Source organism: Cynocephalus volans, chromosome 10 (genome assembly GCF_027409185.1).
Source record: "Cynocephalus volans isolate mCynVol1 chromosome 10, mCynVol1.pri, whole genome shotgun sequence".
NCBI lineage: Eukaryota > Metazoa > Chordata > Mammalia > Dermoptera > Cynocephalidae > Cynocephalus > Cynocephalus volans.
In genome coordinates this window covers 132,484,548-132,505,887 of record NC_084469.1, presented here as the reverse complement: position 1 = coordinate 132,505,887, position 21,340 = coordinate 132,484,548, and the positions used below count along the sequence as shown (strand labels likewise).

Genomic DNA, 21,340 nt, shown 5'->3' with positions numbered 1-21,340 from the left:
CTTGCTCCAGCCACTCAAAGGGCCCAGAGGCGATCCCGTTAGCTCACTGAGAGGAGGGCGGGAAAACTCCAGCTCGCGCCCCGTCTTCGAGAGCGCGCCCAGGGCCAGGGGCTTTCTTTAGGTTTGGGGTGGATGAGGCTGCGTTCTCTTTGAAGGCTGTTAAGGCAGGTGGGGCGAAAGTTTCTTCAAATAGTGGTCATCCAGGTCCCCCTTAGTTTAGGGACGAGATGGTCCTAATCCTTTCAGTTTGAGGGGTGAGTGGATGTGTTTCCCTCGTTTGGGGAAAGAGTGAGAGGGGTCCCTCTCAATTTGGAGCAAGAAGTGAGAATAGATTTCACCCAGTTTGAAGGAAGAGGTGTGACAGTTCCCTTTAGTTGTGGGAAGAAGAGGGGGATGGGTGCCCTTCAGTTTTCTGGGAAAAGAATGGGATAAGTCAGTTTGAGAGACCAGGTAGAACAAGTTTCTCTCAGTTTGGGGGAAGAGGTGGGATCGGTGCTCCTCAGCTTGAATGAAAAGTAGAGACTATCCTCTTCTGTTTGGGGCGAGATGAGCCAAATGCCCCTCAGATTTGGGGGCAAAGTTGGGTGGATGCCTTCTCATCTGAAGGGAATCAATAGGCCTGATTTTCCATAGGTTCCCTTCAGTTTCATGGAAAAGGTGAGAACAGTTCCCTGCAGTTTGAGGGAAAAGGAGAGCCGGATGTCCTTCGGTTTGGGAAATGAAGAGGAACCGCGTCCTTCTCAGCCTGGAATGAGCTGGGCCAGGTCTGGGCCTTGGGGTTTCTGTGGACGTTGGGGGCAGACTCTTCCATCACGGCTTTCTGGGAGCGCCCAGTGCGCGTGCGCAGCTTTGGTCGCGGCGGGGGCCCGATGGGGGTCCCGGGCTCGGGAGCAAGGCGCGGAAGGCGGCGGAACACTGCCCCCTGCTGTCTGCACCCGGCCGCGCCGGGGCCCGCAGCCTCTGCCCCGGGCGCGGGCTGCTCGCGGCCAGGCTGCACAAGCCGAGGGGGAGCCGCGCCCTTCACGCCCGAGCCCCGCCCTTTGCGGATCCCAGCCCTCCCGCGGCGGGCTACCCCTGGAGGGCCGCGGCCGCCCACCTCTCTGAATCCGGGTGGGGGCGGTTTGGGGAAGGTTTGGGGGAGCGACTCATAGGAGTAGGTTTCGGGACTTGGGGGAGGGCTGCACTGAGGAATTTCCAGAGCTGGGACTGATTAGAGGGGATGGAGGAGAGGGTCCCGACTACAGGCGTCCGGGGCAGGGTCTCGGAGTCCGGACCTGGCTTGGGGGTATCGGAGCCGGGATTGGGGGGAGCAGGCCCCACGTGCCTCTGACGCGAGGGCGCCCGGTAGGCAGCGGCGGCGACGCGGGGCGGGCGGCCGTACGGTGCCTGGAGGGCGGCTAGGCAGGCTGCAGGATGCTGCGCGCCGCACTGCCCCTGCTCGGACTGCTCCTGGCGGGGGCGGGCGCGGTCGAAGAGCCCACCCAGGACCCGGGGTCGCCGGGCGAGCCTCCCCCAGGCTTGGAGCTCTTCCGCTGGCAGTGGCACGAGGTGGAGGCGCCCTACCTGGTGGCTCTGTGGATCCTGGTGGCCAGCCTGGCCAAAATCGGTGAGTGCGTGTGTGCGTGCGCCCTGCCGGCGGGCGGCAGCGGCCCGCGCCAACCCCCCGGTCCCCAAATCCGGGCTGGCTTCTTGCATAGTGCCGTGACTTAGGTTCCGATTTCACAAATCTGGGCTCTCACCTAGTTCCTGCGACGCCTGTTGTGGGTCTCTCTCCTCCCCTTGTCCTCCCATGGGAGCTCTGAGGATTTGCCCGACTGAAGGGCTTCCCCCTCCAGCTCCATCTTTAGGCTCGTTTGCCCTCTCTGCTCCCCGCTTCCGCTTGCAGTAAGCCCTGCTTAGTCTGGCCTCTCCTCCACCATTCCCCAGCCTCCCAGAAACCTGTCAGCCTTTGAGGACGTGTGGGACATTGAGGGGATGGTATTCTCCAGCGAACTCAGGAATCCTGGACCTGAAGAAACAGTCTTCCCAAAGGCTATGTCCAAATGTCCATTCTCTTGGGATACGAAAATGCAACTTTTCCTCTCGCTCTCCTCTTTTTCCCACTTCAGGATACTGCCTTCTTGTGCCTAGGTGTGGGAACCCCCCCCCCCCATTCAGGACCACATTCTTCCCACTCCAGGGTATAATATATTTCCATTATTAGGGCCTTACTGTGTGCTATCTAACCTAGATGCTTTCATACATCCTACTTCCTTCAGTTTTTACAACAATGAAGGTTGTGCTTCATAATCTTTTTTTCCCCGCCTGAATAGAGCTTCTTTTCCCTGCTTCTGCCCTTTCCTCCTCCTCCCTTCTGAGTAGTCAGTGGTCTCTCCTCCCACCAGAGACCCTCCTCCTCCCTGTTGTGCAGGCTCTGCTGTGGGGGTGACTAATTATAGCTGAGCGTTGCTACTCACTACCTATCCATGCTGGCACAGCCTGTACTCCAATCTCACCAGTACAGCCTTCATGTAGGAATCACACAGCCTAGAATTTGCCCCCCTTCTCCCCCAGGGACACTGCTGGGGAGTTGGGCAGGAACAGCAGAACTCTCCACTCTGCAGTGGCAGCACAAGATTAATAATGGAAAGTGGGACTCAAAATGCCTTCAGGGAGCCTGGTTCTGCCAGAGAACAGGCTTTTGTGATGGGTCTTGGATTGCAGGGCTGGGGTTGATGCATGCTGAGGATCTGAAGATGAAATAGGGTCCCTGAAGGAGAGGAGAGGGGGACCAAAGGTAGTGATGAGTGTGGGGAGACCTATGACTGAGCTTACCCTGGAGGGCCAGAAGCAATGAGAGCAAGGTGGGAGGAGCCTCTTGGAGCCAAGAACTGGGTTTGCTAAGAAGTCTGTGAGTTGCAGGAAAGTTCCTATCTTACTTAGGGTTTATTGCAACAGCTGTAGTTTTGCCTATAAATCATAGATTTTTCTAGTTTGGATGACACCTCCTATGGAGGTAGGAAAAGAAAGCCTCTTTCTCAACAGCCAAAAAAAAAATCCTTACAGAGGAGGGGAACGATAGGCAGAATGTTCAGGAACACCTTTCCCCAGCTTCCTTGCTAGGTGGTTTTTTCCCTTTTATTCAACAGATATTCATGTAGAAACTGCTATGTGCGGGCCGGCCTGTGACTCACTCGAGAGTGTGCGGTGCTGATAACACCAAGGCCACGGGTTCAGATCCTATATAGGGATGGCTGGTTAGCTCACTGGTTGAGCGTGGTGCTGACAACACCAAGCCAAGGGTTAAGATCCACTTACCAGTCAGCTTTAAAAAAAAACTGCTATGTGCCAGGGACTGTCCTAGGCCCTTTGGGTGCAGCTTCCTCCTCCTCATTTTCTGCTCCTCTTTTCCTAGACAGACCTGTCATTTTTTTCCTTCAGAGGAAAATATTTAATTAACATTTCTTGCAAACCCGCTATGTGTCTGACATCGTGCTAGGCATATTTTATATTATTTTATCCTCACCCTTTATATGACAGATATTTTTCCCATATTACAGGAAAAGAAATTGAAGTTCCCATAAATTAAATAATTTGCCTGAGATCACATTGTTAGAAAGTGATAAGGCCAGAAGAAGACCTGGAGATCTTCTGACTACTAAACCCAAAGCTTTTAAAACAACTGAGTCCTTAGTGAGCCCATATAATGAAAAGCACATTGGGCTAGCATGTCTACAATGCTCCTGGGAGGTATAAAATACATTATGGTTTGGTTAGGGAGACTGGACACAATAACATTATATAGGTAATGTTTATTGAGGGCTTACTATAAAGCAGTGTGTGGAGTGCTTTTGAGTAGGTTGTCTTATTTAATCCTCACAACAATCCTATGAGATCATTGTTTTTATTCCAATTTTGCTGATTGGAACTGAGGGTCAGAGAGGTGAAGTTATTTTCCCCAAGTTTACAGAACTAGTAAATGGAGGACTTAAGCTTTGTTTTTGTTGTTGTTGTTTGTTTGTTTGTTTGGCGGCTGGCTAGTATAAGGATCTGAACCCTTGACCTTGGTGTTATAACACTGCACTCTGACCAACTGAGCTAACTGGCTATGCCTGTTTTGTTGTTGTTATTGTTTTTTGCTGGTTGGTACTGGGATTAAACCCTGGACTTTGGTGTTATCAGCACAATGCTCTAACCAAGTAAGCGGACCTAGGTTTGGAACCCAAGCAGCCTGGCTCCAGAGGCCCTGATTTTTACATCTTATGTTATGAAGATACGAGGTAGCATTTTCTCAGTTTCAAATAATGGCTATGGATAAGGGAGATTGGAGAAATGTGAGGTTCCCTGAGAATGAGAGTAGAGAGGAGGGGGCATTTCCAGAAAGGTGAAAAAGCAAGCAAAGGTCTAGGTTACCATGGCTTGACAGACAGGAGTACCAAGAAATAGACAACTTTGGCTGCAGCTAGGATTTGTAGCCCAGGAGGATGGAGATTCCAGAAGGCTTGAATTTATTTTCTCCACTCTTGGCCCCGGGGTCAGGGGTCCTGACCTCGGGTAATCTAAGAGTGGGAGGTTATAGGCTGGTATGTAGGAGGGTGTTCCATACTCTCATACCTCCTGTCCTCTTCTTACATTGTAGTGTTTCACCTGTCTCGGAAGGTAACATCTCTGGTACCTGAGAGCTGCCTGCTGATTTTGCTGGGCCTGGTGCTAGGGGGCATTGTCTTGGCTGTGGCCAAGAAAGCTGAGTACCAGCTGGAGCCAGGCACATTCTTCCTCTTCCTGCTTCCTCCTATTGTGCTGGACTCAGGCTATTTCATGCCTAGCCGACTGTTCTTTGACAACTTGGGTGCCATCCTCACCTATGCCGTGGTGGGCACACTCTGGAATGCCTTCACAACAGGCGCTGCCCTCTGGGGTCTGCAGCAGGCTGGACTTGTGGGTGAGTGACCCTAAGACCTGGGCCGGCAGAGGGAGGCTTTGCTAGACCCACCACCCCACTCCTCTCTGGAGGTCCCATGCTGGTGACAGTCATGCCCTGGGAGCTCTGTCTAGGTACCTCCCACCTTGAGTGCAAGGCAACACTCCCGATGAGTGTCAGCCCTCAATTAGGTCTCTGCCAGTCAAGTCTGGGCTTCTGCACCATGATAGCTGAGCAGGGGCCTGGCTGCCAAGCTGGGGAGCCTATGTTACCACTCTGTTGCCTCCTGCTCTCTGTTACCACACTGCCACTTGCCAGCCCTGCTCCCCTGAGGCACAGCTCACCATTCCTGCAAGGGCCTACCGCCCTGGCTCTGCCCAGGCCATGTCAGAGTGGTCCCCTGTTTTTATTATTATTTTTAATAAGTACATATTATACATCCACAAAATGGCAGGCACTACAGTGGGTGTTCTTTCCTTACTTATCCCACTGACTCTTCATAGCAACCCTTTTGGGGTATAATTTGTCCCATTTTTTGTTTGATATCAGGTCCAAGGTTAGCAGGAGAGGTCCATTTCACTGAATCTCTTTTCCTTTAGGCTGCCCTCTCCTGCTACCTTCTTCTTCATTTTCTTCCCCAAGAAATCCATTCAACCCTGAATGTTGATAATTCAGACTCCTTCCAAGGTTCAAGGAGAGGTTTGCAATTACCACGTGGGGACTCCAACCTGGTTTTCCTAATGAGATAGCGAACTACTGGGGGCTGGTAGGGGAGAGAGGACATCAGATCATAATAATAGTAGTAATCCTAATAAAGGTAATATCTACTGGGTGCTTACTAATTATTAGGCACTGGCTAATACATAGTATTATGAAAAAGTGTTAAAGAACTTTTTGAGGTAGATGTTATTATTCTCAATTTATACATGGGGAGGCTCACGGAGATTACACATGTTTATGTCCCACCTGTGGTGCTTTTCATATTACATTCAGCCCTTCTCCCTTGCTGAGAATTGTGGGTGTTAATCCTTTTGGCTGAGAATCACAGGTCTTGGGAGAAAGCGTTCTCTTTTTGTTATTCTCCCAGCCGGAGAGCCAATTTTCACTTGCTGATAGTTATTGTTACTGTTGCTGCAGTTTTTTTGTTTTGTTTTGTTTTGTTTTGGTCACTGACCAGTATGGGGATCTGAACCCTTGACTGTTGCTGCAGGTTTTATTGCTAGCGTCCCCTTAGCTTTTCAGGGTACATAGAGCTTTCTTAGCCATCTCATGGGTTGATTTTGGCAGCAGTCTTTTGAGGTAGGCAGATGAGGAGGTATGGCTAAGAGAAGTCATGTGACAATGGCACAGCCAACATCACACAACTGGTAACTGGCAAAGCCAGGCTTTAGGCACAGGCAGCTTGGTTCAAGTCTCCTGACTTTCTTGGGGCAGGAAATGAGGAGGTCAATGCTCTCCACCATTCCAGGTGCTTTTCCAGCTTCTTTGTTTTATCAGTGGGGGTGGAGTCCAGGCTTGTCCCCGGGAATGCTATGGGAGACTTGGTCGTCCTCACCAATTACTGACCTGTCTTCCATCTCTCCTTTGCAAGCCCCTAAGGTGCAGGCTGGCTTGCTGGACTTCCTACTGTTCGGGAGCCTCATCTCAGCGGTTGACCCCGTGGCTGTGCTGGCTGTCTTTGAGGAGGTGCACGTCAACGAGACTCTCTTCATTATCGTCTTTGGCGAGTCCCTGCTCAATGATGCAGTCACTGTGGTGAGAGTGCCCCGATGGCTGCTATCCCGGACCCCCGGCTGCCATGCTGTATCTCCTGGCTTCCCTGGAGAAGAAATATGGTCTGAGCTTTTACCCTCCCCAGCAGTGCCAGTTGCTGCCTCCCCCATTGCTCCTGACGCTCCTCTTCTCACTCAGGTGCTGTACAAGGTCTGCAACTCCTTTGTGGAGATGGGCTCTGCCAACGTGCGGGCCACTGACTATCTGAAGGGAGTCGGTCAGTATTTCCTCCCTCTCAGCTGGCATTGGAGGTCTGCCTCCCCTGGGGTGCCAAATCCCTCCTGCCCCACATCAGGACAGATGAGCATTGGGTTGCTTCATTTCCTCCCCTAGTCTATGGAAAATGGGATCTGGGAGGGGCTTGCCCTGGATCCTGGCTCTGGGATCTGGAGCCCTGGGGATTGCGGTGGGCACCATCCTTTACTCCCTGCCAGGTAGCAGTCTTGTCAGCCCGGGTAGGGTCCAGGCCAGGGATCATGCTGACAACCCACTCCTCCCCCAGCCTCCCTGTTTGTGGTCAGTCTGGGCGGGGCAGCCGTGGGCTTAGTCTTTGCCTTCCTCCTGGCCCTGACTACACGCTTCACCAAGCGGGTCCGCATCATCGAGCCGCTGCTGGTCTTCCTCCTCGCCTATGCAGCCTACCTCACTGCTGAAATGGCCTCACTCTCTGCCATTCTTGCGTGAGTCCTGGGGGCCTGCAGGCAGGCAGCTGGGAGGGGGCACTGGAGATGGTTGCCCCTTATATGGACAGAGGCAGGACCCTGAAGAGTCCATAGGTTTCCCTGAGCTGTTCTGGTAGTGGGAACAGCAGACTCTGCTGGGGTGGCAGTAAACCAAGTAATATTCCAGGTGGCAGTAAATCAAGTAATATTCCAGGAGCTGCCTCCAGAACTGTCCTGGGCTCCCCAGACCCCAATCCTCCTCTGCCTGAAGTTCTCTCTGGGGTGTGAGCTGAGCTGGAAGTAGACTTCAAGGCCTGGGGCCACCAGCTTTGGTGACCACAGCACTCCAAAAGGTGCCTCAGAGAGTCTGCTAGTCAGAGCATGTTTCTTCCACCTTCCTCCAGAAGGCACTGAGTGGGAAGCCTGGAGATTTGGACCTTTATTCCAGGACCACCACTAACTAGCAATCTTCATACCTCTCTGGGCTTCGGCTCTGAGAGACTGACATGCTGCGCTGGGCAACGCCCCCTCCCTCCAGCAGCATACTCCAACCCCAGAGGCTGAGCTCCTTGGGACCTGTCTCTCCCTTCCTCTCCCAGGGTGACCATGTGTGGCCTGGGCTGTAAGAAGTATGTGGAGGCCAACATCTCCCACAAGTCACGCACAGCGGTCAAATACACAATGAAGACCTTAGCCAGCTGCGCTGAGACCATCATATTCATGCTGCTTGGAATCTCAGCTGTGGATTCTTCTAAGTGGGCCTGGGACTCTGGGCTGGTGCTGGGCACCCTCTTCTTCATCCTGTTCTTCCGAGCCCTCGGTATTCCCGGCACCCTCTGCTTTCCCACTGTCCTTCATGTCCCCTCCCTCCCCGCAGCTCATCCCCCCATCCAAGTCCACATCCTTGTCAATTCCTAAGCCTCCCCTGTTGCTCACCTCTCCCAGCCCCTGTTAGACCTGGGATACTTGGTGCCATCCACTCCCGGTGTCCTCCACTCCCAACGCCTTGCTCCCACTGGCCTCCCTCCTGCTGTAGGCGTAGTCCTGCAGACGTGGGTGCTGAATCAGTTCCGGCTAGTCCGTCTGGACAAGATTGACCAGGTGGTGATGTCCTATGGGGGCCTGCGGGGGGCTGTGGCCTTTGCTCTCGTCATCCTACTGGATAGGATGAAGGTTCCTGCCAAGGACTACTTTGTGGCCACCACTATTGTAGTAGTCTTCTTCACAGTCATCGTGCAGGTAGGAGTGCCCATGAGGCTGGGTGGGGAGAGGGTCCAGTGGACCCTGGGAGAGTCTCGAAGCTTATGGGACAGAGGCACCTCTTCCCGTTGGGCGATGCAGGGACCTGACTTTCCAGACCTTGAGTACAGTGCGGTGGGGCTACAGAAGCTGAGGCCTAACTATGGGGAGAGAAAGGCAGCAGGGAACTGAATACAAGGAACAGCAGGAACCTCCTGCCTGTCTGTAGGGCTTGACCATCAAGCCGCTGGTCAAGTGGCTGAAGGTGAAGAGGAGTGAGCATCACAAACCCACCCTGAACCAGGAGCTGCATGAGCACGTGGGTACCAGAACCCCATCCCTCCACCAGTCCCTCTCTCCCTTCTCCTATTTTGGGCAGAATCCTGATCCAGTACCCCTACCCACCCCCCTTCTAGACTTTTGACCACATTCTGGCTGCAGTGGAGGACGTTGTGGGGCACCATGGCTACCACTACTGGAGGGACAGGTGAGGGAGCTGCCCCGAGGCTCCTTCAGAAGCAGCAGCCCCACCAGCCAGGGCAGCATGGGGGATGTGCCACACTTCTGAGAAGGGACCTAGCCAGGTTGAGGCTGGGTGACCTCTGCCTGAAGCCCTTCAGTGGCATCCCAGTGTTCTCAGAATATGATAAAACTCCCCAGTCTGGCCTGCTCGGCCTTGTATGGTCTGGCACCTGCTGGACTCCAGCCTCACTGTGCTTTGCTCTGTCTTTGACCATCTGCCTGCTTATTACAGGGACCCTGTTTGAGAGCCGTGGGGTCCACATGCTCCCCCAGCCTGGCTACTGGGACCTTTGCACATGTTGTTCTCTCTACTAGAACACTTCCTCGCCTCCCTCTCACTTAACTGCTGTCCAATCTTCAGATCTCACCAGAGACATCAATTCCCTGACTGGGACAAATCCCTATCACATTCTATAATTATCCTTTGTTGTTCTTGTCGTGATTGCAATTTTATGATTTGTAGTAACTTCAGTTAATGTTGGGCTTTCCCGTAACACTGTAAATTCCAAAGGGCAGGGACTAGCCTTTAGATTCTCCCTGGCTGAGGCCCATACCAAGAAAGCCAGGCCAGTGCTGGTGGTATCCCTGCCCTGTCTGAGGAAGGGCCAGCCAGCCGGGCCTCCGGGATGGTACTCAGGGCCTGGCATCCTCTGTAGGTGGGAGCAGTTTGACAAGAAGTACCTGAGTCAGCTGCTGATGCGGCGGTCAGCCTACCGCATCCGGGACCAAATCTGGGATGTATACTACAGACTCAACATCCGGGATGCAATCAGCTTCGTGGACCAGGTGGGTTAGTAGGTATGAGGTGGGCCAGTGGTGGGTGGGCAGGTGGCCAGCAGAGCAGGACAGAAAGGGACACCAAGCAGGCAGGCTTGTTATCAGGAAGCAGGGATTGGGAATTCCCAGCTGGCTCCATGGTCTTGTGAAGTGGCAGCTGCAGGAATCAGCCTGGCCTGGTGCTGACATTCAGAGTCTGGCAGGCAGCACAGAAACGTGGGAAACAGCTGGATTCTGGAGTCAGCAGATGTGGTCAATTGTTATCAGTGCCCAGCTTGTGACCTTGGGTAAGTCACTTATACTCTGAGCCTCATTTCCTCAGCCATAAGAAAGCAGGAATAGGGGCTGGCCAGTTAACTCAGCTGGTTACAGCGCAGTGTTATAACACAAAGGCCAAGGGTTCAGATCCCCTACCAGTCAGCTGCACAAAAACAAAAAAAGAGGAATAAGAGTATCTATGTCACAGATTTTGTGTGGATTCAGTATGCCTAGCACATATTCAATAAATGCCTAGCATAGTACCTGTCATATCAAAAGAGTAAAATAAGTGTTTTTTGTTTGTTTTTAATGGCCGGCCAGTACAGGGATCCGAACCCTTGAAAAAATAAGTGTTAACTATTGTTATTCTCTTTATTATCCTCTGATTATCTGGGCCACCCTCCATCTGACTGCCATCTGACCTTGGTCTTGACCCCTGCAGGGAGGCCACGTCTTGTCTTCCACAGGCCTCACTCTGCCCTCTATGCCTAGCCGCAATTCTGTGGCAGAGACCTCTGTCACCAACCTGCTGTGAGTCCTTGAGCCCCTTCCCCTTCCTCCAGCTCCTCTCCATTGGGTCCTCTTTCCAAATCTCTTCTGGGGAAGATTCATCAGTGCCTCTGTCTCTGCCCTTCCCCTGGCCTGTGCCTCCTGTCCCTTCCACAGCACATGTGTCCCCCGCCTCCTGCAGGAGGGAGAGTGGCAGCGGAGCGTGTCTGGATCTGCAGGTGATTGACACCGTACGCAGTGGCCGAGACCGTGAGGACGCTGTGATGCACCATCTGCTCTGCGGAGGCCTCTACAAGCCACGCCGCAGGGTGAGGGCAGGCAGGGCATGAGAGTTGCGAGGGGCTTGGGGGTGGTCTGGGGAGGCTGTGATCAGAGGCTTAAGAAGCAGTTGGTTCCAGCCTGTGGAGAGCTGTGGATGCCCAGCTGAAGAGTGTGGACTTCCTCTGTCAGTAATAAGAAACCTTTGCTTTTTTTTTTTTTTTTTTTTTTTTTTTAAGAAAGGGTTGGCTCGATCTGAGCACTGTTTAAGGATGTCTTTTCTGGTAGCAGAGTGCAGAGCAAATTGGAGGGGTGCGTTGAGAGGCTGGGAGAGTCAATTGGGAAGCTGGAGTGAAACATTGCAGATTAGAGCTGGGTGGTGGGAAGGGAGAGGAGCACATATGACTAGATAATCGGCCCTGAAGGGGAGAGGAGGAGACAGAGTATAGGGGGCCTGGACGGTCACTGGAGAATGATGGGGTCACAGACAGAAGCAGAAACTGAGGAAGCCTGTAGGACCAGCTTTGCATGGGGAAGGCAGGCATCTGTTTTAAGTAACATGAATTAGTCCAACGCAGATCATGAAGCTTTGCAGTTCTAAAGGCCCAGCTCATCCAGGACAGAATCTGTTGCAACCCCACAAGGGGGCAGCAAGCCATTACCTTGAACCTTTCTGAAATGGGAAGCCAGCTGTTACCCTTCCTGGCAGTTTTAACAGTCAAAGCTCTTTCTACTGGTGAGACAGAATCAATTTCCTTTAATTTGCACCCACTGGTCCTGATTTGACTCTGCAGCTCTGCAGAGTAAATCTTCAAAGGTTGCAGGATGGTTCCCTTCTACACAGGCCCTCTTGCCCTCAGGCCAGCATCTCCTGCCCCTGGTGTGTCCTCTCTGGCCTTACGAAACTGGGCCCAGAATGGAAAGTGCTACTCTAGGTCTGGTTGGCCCGGGCAGGGCAGAGGGGCTCTCTTACCTTTGTAGTTCTAGAACTTGCCATTCTTTTCCCACAGCCCAGGATCCCTCCAGCTTTGGTTCACCACCCTGGTGCCCTATATTGTTTCTCATTTATTCATCACCCAGCTCCAATAATTATCAATGCATGATTAATTTTGTTACATTCTGTAGCCCCTCCACACCCTGCCCACACTTTTCTCAAAGCAAACTCCAGACATCATATCACATCATCTCTATTTCAGGATGTATCTCTAGGTGACAAGAACTCTTACATCCAGTTAGTGTTCAATAAATATCTTTTTCCAGCTGCTCTGTTCAAATCAGGATCCAAATAAAGTCCACACTTTGCATTTGGGAAATATGTCTCTTCATTTAAAAGAAAATCTATAATAGTTCCTTTTCCCCCATTCCCCCCCGCCCTTGCTATTTATTGGAGAAACTGGATACTTTGTCTTGGAGAATTTCCTGTTTTCTAGATTTTGCTGATTGATTCCAGTAGTATTGTTAACATTCCTCCATCTCTGTATTTCCTGGTTATTAAATCTGCTCAGAGCCTGATCAGATTCAGGGACATCCATAGGTATGCTATGTGTTTCTTATTGTGTCACATCAGGAAGTACATAATGATTGGTTGTCTGTGTGTATATGTGTGTGTGTGTAAGATTGGTCAATGGGTTCGATCCAGTCAGTTCTTGTGTAGTCAGTTTTTTAAGAAACTGGAGTAAGTTTGTGCTTATCCTGTTAAATCTCATCTTATTTTAGCCCATCATTTCATTGTTTGGATTCCATGTCTGCCACCAAATGTCTCCTTCTCAGATTCATATCATCTGAAAATTTGCTAAGCCTGTTAACTGTATTCATCCAAATCGCCATAGAAGTGTTGAACAGGATAGAGCTGAGGACAGAGCTCTGTGGCATGCTACTAAAGACTTTCCTCCAGACTGACATGGAGCAAGCGTTTTTTGGGTATGGTTACTCAACCAGTTCTGAATCCACTTAGTTATACCATAACACAATCCATAATTCGTCATATTCTTTAAGAATAACATTAGAGAGAGACAGAAGTGTCTAGTATGCAGTTAGAAAGATAAGATTATAGTTTAAGAGACAGAAAAATCTGGAAGCAATCTATGTCAGAGGTTTTCTCACCTGGATAAATCAGAATCCCCTGGGGAGCTCTCAAAAATACATATTGCTGGCTTCACCTCCTGGAGATTCTGATTCTCTAGTATGGAGTGGGACTAAGAATCTGTGTGCTTAGTAAGTCCCCAGGTGATTAAAATGCAGCTGTTCTGATGGCTAGAGGTTGGGGACCACAGATCTATATCATAGGGACAGCTGAATCCAGCCGGGAGAATGGATAAGTTCTCTGGGGAGAGCAAGTGTTTAGAAGGGTGAGAGGAGGGCCACAGATAACACTGTGAGGAATGCACATGGGAGAAGAGGAAAGGGAGCCAGCAAAGGAGAAGAGAGAAAAAAGAACCCTTGAGAGGCAGTAGCAGATGGTGTCTCATGCCTGGGGCAGAAGGAGGTCTGGATGCTGCACACAGGCCAGACTGGTACCTAGGTAGAGGTCACAGCACTGGTGACCAGAGTGAAGGCGTGCTGTGGAGTTTTGGACCTTGGAGTTGCATTTTTGGTATTTAAGGAAGTAATGTGTATGAGGAAAAGTGTCAGAATCAAATTTTAAAAGGTTAGTAGCAAAAGGTAGGCATTGGTGTCAATGGAAAGGCTTTCTCCAAGGAGGCCAGGGCAGGAGCTGGCTTGAAAGCAGAGGGAAGGGGCCAGTGGTGAGGGAAGGAGTGAAGAGGCAGGAGAGAGGAGAAATAGGAGGGAGCAGGTTGCTGGTGGAGGCAGGAGGGAATGAGCTGAGCATAGGGGAGGCTGGGGTTGGGGCATGGTGAGCCCTGTGAAGGAATGGACCCCTTCACCCCCAGGAGAGAGGTGCACCTCCTGGTGTGTAGCTAGAGGAGGGGGTCAGGTGGGGGATTTGAAGAGAGCTCTTAGAATTGGTTCAGGGAAGCAGAAAACGTGAGTTACAGGAAAGAGACAAGACTGGGGATGTGAGGCCAGACAAGATGATTTGGAACACCCTGGCAGTACTTTGGGTGATTATGCCGGGTAATGAGAAGGTTGCTAAGCAGCCAAGGGCAGAGATGAAGGCAGTCTAGGTGAATATGTAGTGGGCTTGGTCTACATGAGAAAGAGTTAAAAAGAGCAGATAATGGGGGTGGGCCTGAATTGGGCACAGATAGTTGTTGGGGCTGAGAGAGTCCAGGGTGTCAGGGGAGATTGTTATGGAAGTCCGGAGTGCAGCCTGGGGTGTCACGGTGGTGGTTGTAGAAATGGCTATCTAGAGTCCAGCTGGAAAGGATCTTGTGTAGCTAGAAGGGCAGGTGGACTGGGTGTGTGGACCAGGCTCAGATAAGTGGAGGTACAAAGAAGAAAATGGCCCCCATGGTCTCATAGTAGTCCTTGGGGACAAGACACAGGGTCAGCTGCCTCCTGTCCTATCAAATCAGAGAGAAGTGGGGAAGGGCAGAAGGGGATGGGGAAGGCCAGTTTAGGTGGAATAAGTTCTGGGATAAAGGGAACTTTTTCCCCAGTGAAGTGAGAACACAGTCTCTGGCTGGGTTCCTATTGTATTTTTTGTTTTGTTTTTTAATCCATGGCTCCTTCTGGAAAAGCTGGGCTGGCAGGGCCTGTGGTGAACATGTTGGGGCTGTGGCCTGGGGTTCCTGTGGGAGGCCAAGGCACCCAGCTTCATAGCAGGTGGGGCTGTCATTGCCAGTACAAAGCCAGCTGCAGCCGCCACTTCATCTCAGAGGATGCGCAGGAGCGGCAGGACAAGGAGGTCTTCCAGCAGAATATGAAGCGGCGGCTGGAGTCCTTTAAGTCCACCAAGCACAACATCTGCTTCACCAAGAGCAAGCCGCGACTGCGCAAGACTGGCCACAGGAAGGCATGTCCTTTCTCTGGGACTCCTTTTTGGGACTGGAGGCTGACAGCACACAGTTTTGAGACCCTAAGTATTGGAATCCAGCCTAGGGGGACTCCTAGTTGGATAGTCCTCAGTGACTTGATGGTTGCAGCAGTTTGGGTTCCCTTTTAGATCTTCCTGGAGCCCCAGAAGGGTAAGGTGAGGCCTTCAGAGGGAGAGCAGCCTCTTGGCCATGTGGTCACCTGCTGGGAGGCAGCAGGACCTCCTATCAGAGATGATATGGGCAGGAGGAAGGGGAGTTCCTTTGAGGGCAACTCCATGAGCACTAACTCAGCCCAGGCTGATGCATGCAGTGCCTTGCTGGGGCATGGGTTATTCAAGCCTCCACGGTTCTTGCCTGGCTGACCAAAAGATGATAGAACTATTGAGATAAACACAAATCCCCTCCCCTGCTGTGTTTGGAAGTCTTGTCCTGTTGACTCCACCAGATGACAGGGTTGAGGTGTGGAGTCAGGGCCAGAGGCTCAGGTTTTCTTTCTTGGTCCTCAGAAGGATGGTGTGGCTAATGCTGAGGCTGCAAATGGGAAACCTCAAGACCTGGGATTTCAGGACACAGGCAAGCAGGGAGGAGGGGTGGGATGAGGATGGGAGAGAGGCGGGGAAGGGCAGGGGCCCATCAGCCAGAATCCTGGAGGACCTCTGGGGTGCATTTAGCACCATGTGCTGGGGCTTTCCCCTCAGGGACGAGATGGGCACTTTTGATTTCAAAGCTGGAAATGTTCAAAGCAGTTATTAGACAATATGTGATGGGAGAAATCTGGTTACAGGCCCTGAGGACTTGGAAAAGGTATCATGGAGAAGGAAGAGCTGGTCTGAGCCGTGGAGGATGAGTGGACCCTGGGGTCTAGTGTCCCATCTGCAAAACCAGTTTTGTGTGAGCTGAATGTTAATGGGCCTTCCAGCTCTCCAAATGCTCACATTTTCAGTTGATGATGGGATCTGGGGCTGACAGAAGAGGATGGGGGAGCTGGAAAGTGTGACCCTCATGGCCTCCTGTGTGGACTTAGCTTCTTCTGGTTGCCTCCACGGGCTCTGCAGTCTCACTTCCCTTCTTCTCAAGCCTCCTACCCTTAGGCCAGTGCTCAAAACAGCCAGAGGAGAAAGCAGGTGCTCCTACCAATGTGGCCTCTGCCTGGGGGGACAGGGAGCTGGCCTAGGGTTGTGCAGTACCAAGAGGCAGCTGCTGGGCTGACTGCCCCGACTCAGCTCTTGTCCCTGTCCAGCTGCTGTGATATTAACCGTGGAGTCTGAAGAGGAGGAGGAGAGTGACAGTTCAGAGACAGAGAAGGAGGACGACGAAGGGATCATCTTTGTGGCTCGGGCCACCAGTGAGGTCCTCCAAGAGGGCAAGGTCTCAGGTAATGGCTTTCTTGCTGCCTCCCTCCCCTCTGGAACACACTGGTTTCCACCCTCTTCACTCATGGCCTCTACTCCAGACAACTCCCTTTTCTTATTTACTATTTTATTCACCAACCAGCTTTTACTGAGCATCTCCTTTATATCAGACACCTGACATACACCATCTAATTCAACCCTCACAACAACCAAGATGGGGAAACTGAGCTCAGAGCCTAAGGGACTTGTGACTTGTCCAGCATCACACAGCAAAATCAGAATTTGCATCTGACCCATCTGACTCCAAAGCCTCCAACCTTTCACTGTCACACTGCCTCCCTTTACAGGCGGGTGAGGAACATGAGGTGGTACACACACCTAATAGTAGGCTCTGCTGTGACCCCTGCTCAGCACACCTGCCCTTAGATACAGCCCTAGGTGAGGTGGCAGCCTCACCAGGGGGAGGAGCCTGAATTCATCAAAATGGAATCATTGTGGATAAAAAACGATATACAGTTGACCCTTGAAGAACATGGGTGAATTGCATGTGGGTCCACTTATACACAGTTTCCACATCCATGGATTTAACCAACTTCTCAGATCAAAAATACAGGGAGGGATGGAGGGAGGGAAGGAAGGAAGGAAGGGAGGACAGAAGGAAGGAAGGAAGAAAGAAAGGAAAAAAAACCCAATATTCTAGGGATACAGAACTGGCTTATAAGGAGGACCAAGTTTTCATATTCATGGATTACACGGGGCCAACTACTTAAGTACTTAACCACTTAAGTTACTTGATTACTTAAGTAACAATTTGGGGAAAGTTATACATGGGTTTTCAATTGCTTGGGGGTTGGAGCCCCTAACTCCTAAGTTGTTCAATAGTCACCTATGTTTGTACCTAATCCACTCATAATATCAGATATCACTGGTGGTTGGCTTGAACCAACCACCAATGTCATTTTTAAAGAGTCTTTTTAAAAAGTTTTATTACAGAAAATTTCAAAATATACAATGATAGCACAGTAAAATAAACTCCCATCTATCCATCACCGAGCTTCAATAATTATCTACTCCTAGTCAATCTCATTCAACCTATACCCTCACCTACGCCCCTGGCTCCACTGGGTTCTTCTGAAGAAAATCTCAAATATCACTTTATCAATAAATACTTCAGCAGGTATCTCTAAAAGATAGGATTCTTTTTTTTTTTTTTTTGGCGACTGGCCGGTACTGAAATCGAACTCTGGACCTTGATGTTCAGCACCATGCTCTAACCAACTGAGCTAACCGGCCAGCCCTTCTTTTTTAAAAAAAATATTACCACAATACCATTACCTACCATATGTAAAATCTTTGTCATCAAATATCTAGTCAGTGTTCAAATTTCCCTAATTGTCTTAATATTTTTTTTACAGTAGGTTTGTTCAAATGAAAGTCTAAATTAGGCCCACACATTGCATTTGTTTGATAAGTCACTTTTAACCTACAGCAGTGGTTCTCAAGGGGGGTGGTAGTGAAGTGACATTTGGCAGTGTCTGGAGATATTTTTGGTTGTCACAACTGGAGAGGGTACACTTGCATTGAGTCGGTAGAGGTCAGGGATGCTGCTAAACATCCCACAGTGCACGGGCCAGCCCCTGTAACAAAGAAGTACATTATGAAATGTATTGATGCAATGATTAGAAGTAAAACTATATCTCTTGAAAGACCTGGAATATAAAAATTTAATGACAACAACAAAAAGCTAAAACAACAAAATCCCTCAGTGTTCACCTTTAGAGGAATCTAGGGAACTAACTCCTTGGTCTGAAAGGAAAGAATCAAGATGTTAATGGTGTCACGTTTGAAAAACCCTGATCTATAGGTTCCCCCTCCCACTACTTTTTTTTCCCCTTGCAATGTATTTATTGAAGAAACCAGGTTATTTGTCCTGCAGTCTTTCCCTGCCTGGACTTTGCTGATTGCATTCCCAAAGTGTTATTTAATATATTTCTCTGTCCCTTACATTTCCTTTAAGCCTATAATTAAATCTATATCAGATATTAGTTTTATTTATTGGTGAAGAATACTTCATAAGTGGTTATGATGTACTCCCTAATGCATGCTATTGGGAAACACATACCATATGGTTGTCTCTTTTGTCTCTTAACGTTGATCACTGGGTTCAGATGCTGTTCCCCTGATCTATCCATTATCAAGTTCCCCATTAGCTTTTTGTTAAATGGTCTTAGCAACCATTGACGACCATTGCCAGATCCAGCATTTCATTAGGGATTGCACAATGGTGATCTGCATCTATTTTTTCATCTGCATTTATTAGGAGTAATTCTATTCTAAAAAACTCCCCCTCATCAATTATTTGGTTATTTCGAGGTACAGTTCATACAGGAAAGAATGGATAAATGCTTGATTGTTTCCTTTCATCTATCAGTTTTCAGACCATAGAGTTAGTTCCCTGGAATCCTCTAAAGGTGAACACAGGGTTTTTATTGTTTTAGCTTTTTGTTGTCATTAAATTTTGATATTCCAGGTCTTTCAAGGGACAGTTTTACTTTTAATCATAGCATCAATACATTTCATAACGTACTCAACCAAGTTTATTGGACTGCTCAGGACTTTATCAATGAACAGATACTTGCTGAGCACCTATTATTTGCAAGGCATGGTGCTTGACTGTGGAGAGCTGGGTGTAGTAGGGGGGCAGAGGGCTTCTCTTTCCCGGGTTTCCTCTTTCAGAACCTCAGACTTCCTGTATAATTTGGCTGCCCACAGTTCTGGGATTCTCAGTTCATGCCCCTGTGCTGTGTCATCCCCCTTGCGGCACAGCTTCTGCCTGCTATTAGGTTGCATGAGTTCACTCCTGGGCTCCGTCCCACCAAAGAAAGGGTTGTGGTGGGTGCTCAGGCAGGGCGCCCAGCAGCAAAGCCTTTGGCTTGGAGCCTCAAGGTCTTTCTTTCTTCTGCTGCCACCTCACCCTGGCTGGCTGGCTGGCTGGGATGGGGCTTGGCAGGATGTGGTTTCTGAGATTGGTGCTTCTAATTGCTTGAGGGTGATTGAAGATCGGGCTCTTTTCCTGCCTAGCTCCTGCTTTCCCTCACTTTAGTTACTTTCATTTGTTCAATATTTATTTCTTGAACAACTACTAAGTGCCTACAGTCCTGTGCTAGGTGCTGGGGATACAATGGAGAGCAAGCAAGACACTCATCACATAATCGTACAGATGGATGTGATATGGCACCATGGGATGAATTTACTTAGGAGAATGTGCTTATACTTGAGAAGGAGTCCACTGTATTGGTAACGAGCTCATGTGTACTCTCTGTCCCCAGGAAACCTTGAGGTGTGCCCAAGCCCACGCATCATCCCCCCTTCCCCAACCTGTGCAGAGAAGGAGCTACCCTGGAAGAGTGGGCAGGGAGACCTGGCAGTGTACGTGTCCTCAGAAACCACCAAGATTGTGCCCGTGGAAATGCAGACAGGCTGGAACCAGAGCATGTCATCCCTGGAGAGCCTAGCATCCCCTCCCTGTACCCAGGCACCGACTCTGACCCACCTGCCTCCCTGCCCACTGGGCACCGAAGAGCCACAAGCCCCTCTCAACCTGCCTTCTGATCCACACCCTAGCTTCGCTTTTCCCCCGAGCCTGGCTAAGGCTGGCCGCTCTCGCAGTGAGAGTAGCGCTGACATCCCCCAGCAGCAGGAGCTGCAGCCCCTCATGGGCCACAAGGACAACACCCATCTCAGCCCGGGCATTGCTAACTCCCACTGGTGCATCCAGTTCAACAGAGGTGGCTGGCTGTAGCCCAGGGCCTGGGGAGGAGCAGGAGGCAGAGCCCCTATGGGAAGTGTTCCCTGGCCAATGAGCAGACAAGCCCACTCAGCCTAATAGGGGGCCACAGGGGTCTGGACTGAAGTAACATCTGGGCTTCAAGTCAGAGTGTTCTGAGCTGGTCCTCACAGGGACCCTCCCTGCTCCTAACCCCTACCATCTTCCATTTCGGTAAGGCCCCTACTCTGGCTCAGGATCCAGTTCGGAGCTTCTAGGGGCTAGGCCCAGAGACTTGGGTAGCTGATGCCCCTTGCTCAATGACTCTTCTTGGGGTCACTGTAGGCAGCTGCTCCTGCCTCCAAAGCAAGGGCATCACTCCTCAGCTGATGCTGGCCTTCCCTGCCTTCCACCCCTCCCCAGCACCAGGTCAGGGACAGTGCCCTGGCATTGAGGCTCAGAGAGGGGCTGGTCCTCAGAGGGAATGGGGTGGGAGGTGGAGAAGGCCTCAACCTCAGGCTTTGCTGCCCTGTTGGGTCAGCCACCCACAGTCAACTTTTTTAGGGCACTGGGAATCTCTGCCTCCACTTCTTGGTGTTGCCCTTCCCTTTGCTGCCAGGTATTAGGGTAATAGTTCTTCCTTTTCCAGGCCCAAGGCCAGGGTGCTGGGCTAGACTTCAGTTCAGGGCTGCTTCTTAGCCAGGGTCACTCTGGGGATCTCCTGCTCTGGGTCCAAGTCTGGACTTTCTGATCCTTGGGTCTGGGTTTTCTGAGGCGGGGACACAGTGGCCTCTGGGTTCCCATGTCACCTCCTTAACATTCCCCAAAAAGGGAAAGAACAGGGTATCCCAGGGTCACTGCTCCATTGCTCTGGGGGCTGGGATGCCTGGCTGCAGTGGTAAGGGGGGCTAACTGGGTGGCAGGTGACTTTCCTGGGGTTAGCACCTGCCTTGTGTTTTGTACCCTGAACCTAAGACACATTAAACATCGCTCAGATGGATGGGTATCCTGTGTCTATGTATCTGGGGGTTCTAGGGGTGGGGGGCAACAGGGGCATTGGGTGAGGGAAGTGGAAACTTCCAGCTGCCTGCCCCAGGGCTTCTGGGATAGAGAATGGAGGAAGGATGCGAGGAAGGACTGTCAGTCTCTCTGGTCCTCCTTCTTACTTCTATACTTTTCCAATATTGTCCCCTCAGCAGAGGGCCTGCAGTAGGAGCAGAAGGGATCACTGTAAGGGCATGGGGTTTACAAAATCAGAAATGCTAGCAGGGAAAGAGACCCCAGAGGTCAGGAGGCAAGCTGCCCAAAGATGCAGACACCGTGCACCTGAGACCAGGTAAGCATTTTTTGAAAACCCAGAGGCAGGTGTAGGACAAAGGAACAGA

General features: G+C 50.8%; 1 protein-coding gene across 2 annotated transcripts; it reads left to right on the top strand.

Moving 5' to 3' along the window:
• The first annotated feature begins 1,319 nt into the window (after window positions 1–1,319).
• Window positions 1,320–20,936, top strand: SLC9A5 (solute carrier family 9 member A5). Of its 2 annotated transcripts, XM_063110392.1 has the most exons (16): window positions 1,320–1,606; window positions 4,619–4,921; window positions 6,492–6,655; window positions 6,812–6,890; window positions 7,176–7,353; window positions 7,935–8,155; window positions 8,372–8,574; window positions 8,804–8,893; window positions 8,991–9,061; window positions 9,753–9,882; window positions 10,574–10,662; window positions 10,823–10,949; window positions 14,645–14,815; window positions 15,344–15,410; window positions 16,078–16,212; window positions 19,519–20,936. In XM_063110392.1, the coding sequence occupies exons 1-16, from the start codon at window positions 1,414–1,416 to the stop codon at window positions 19,989–19,991; spliced, it is 2,694 nt and encodes an 897-aa protein (XP_062966462.1). In that variant the 5' UTR covers window positions 1,320–1,413; the 3' UTR covers window positions 19,992–20,936. The 2 variants fall into 2 exon arrangements, with proteins under 2 accessions (XP_062966462.1, XP_062966463.1); XM_063110393.1 differs by lacking the exons at window positions 14,645–14,815; window positions 15,344–15,410; window positions 16,078–16,212 and having other exon boundaries at window positions 19,519–19,794.
• Window positions 20,937–21,340: the final 404 nt, after the last annotated feature.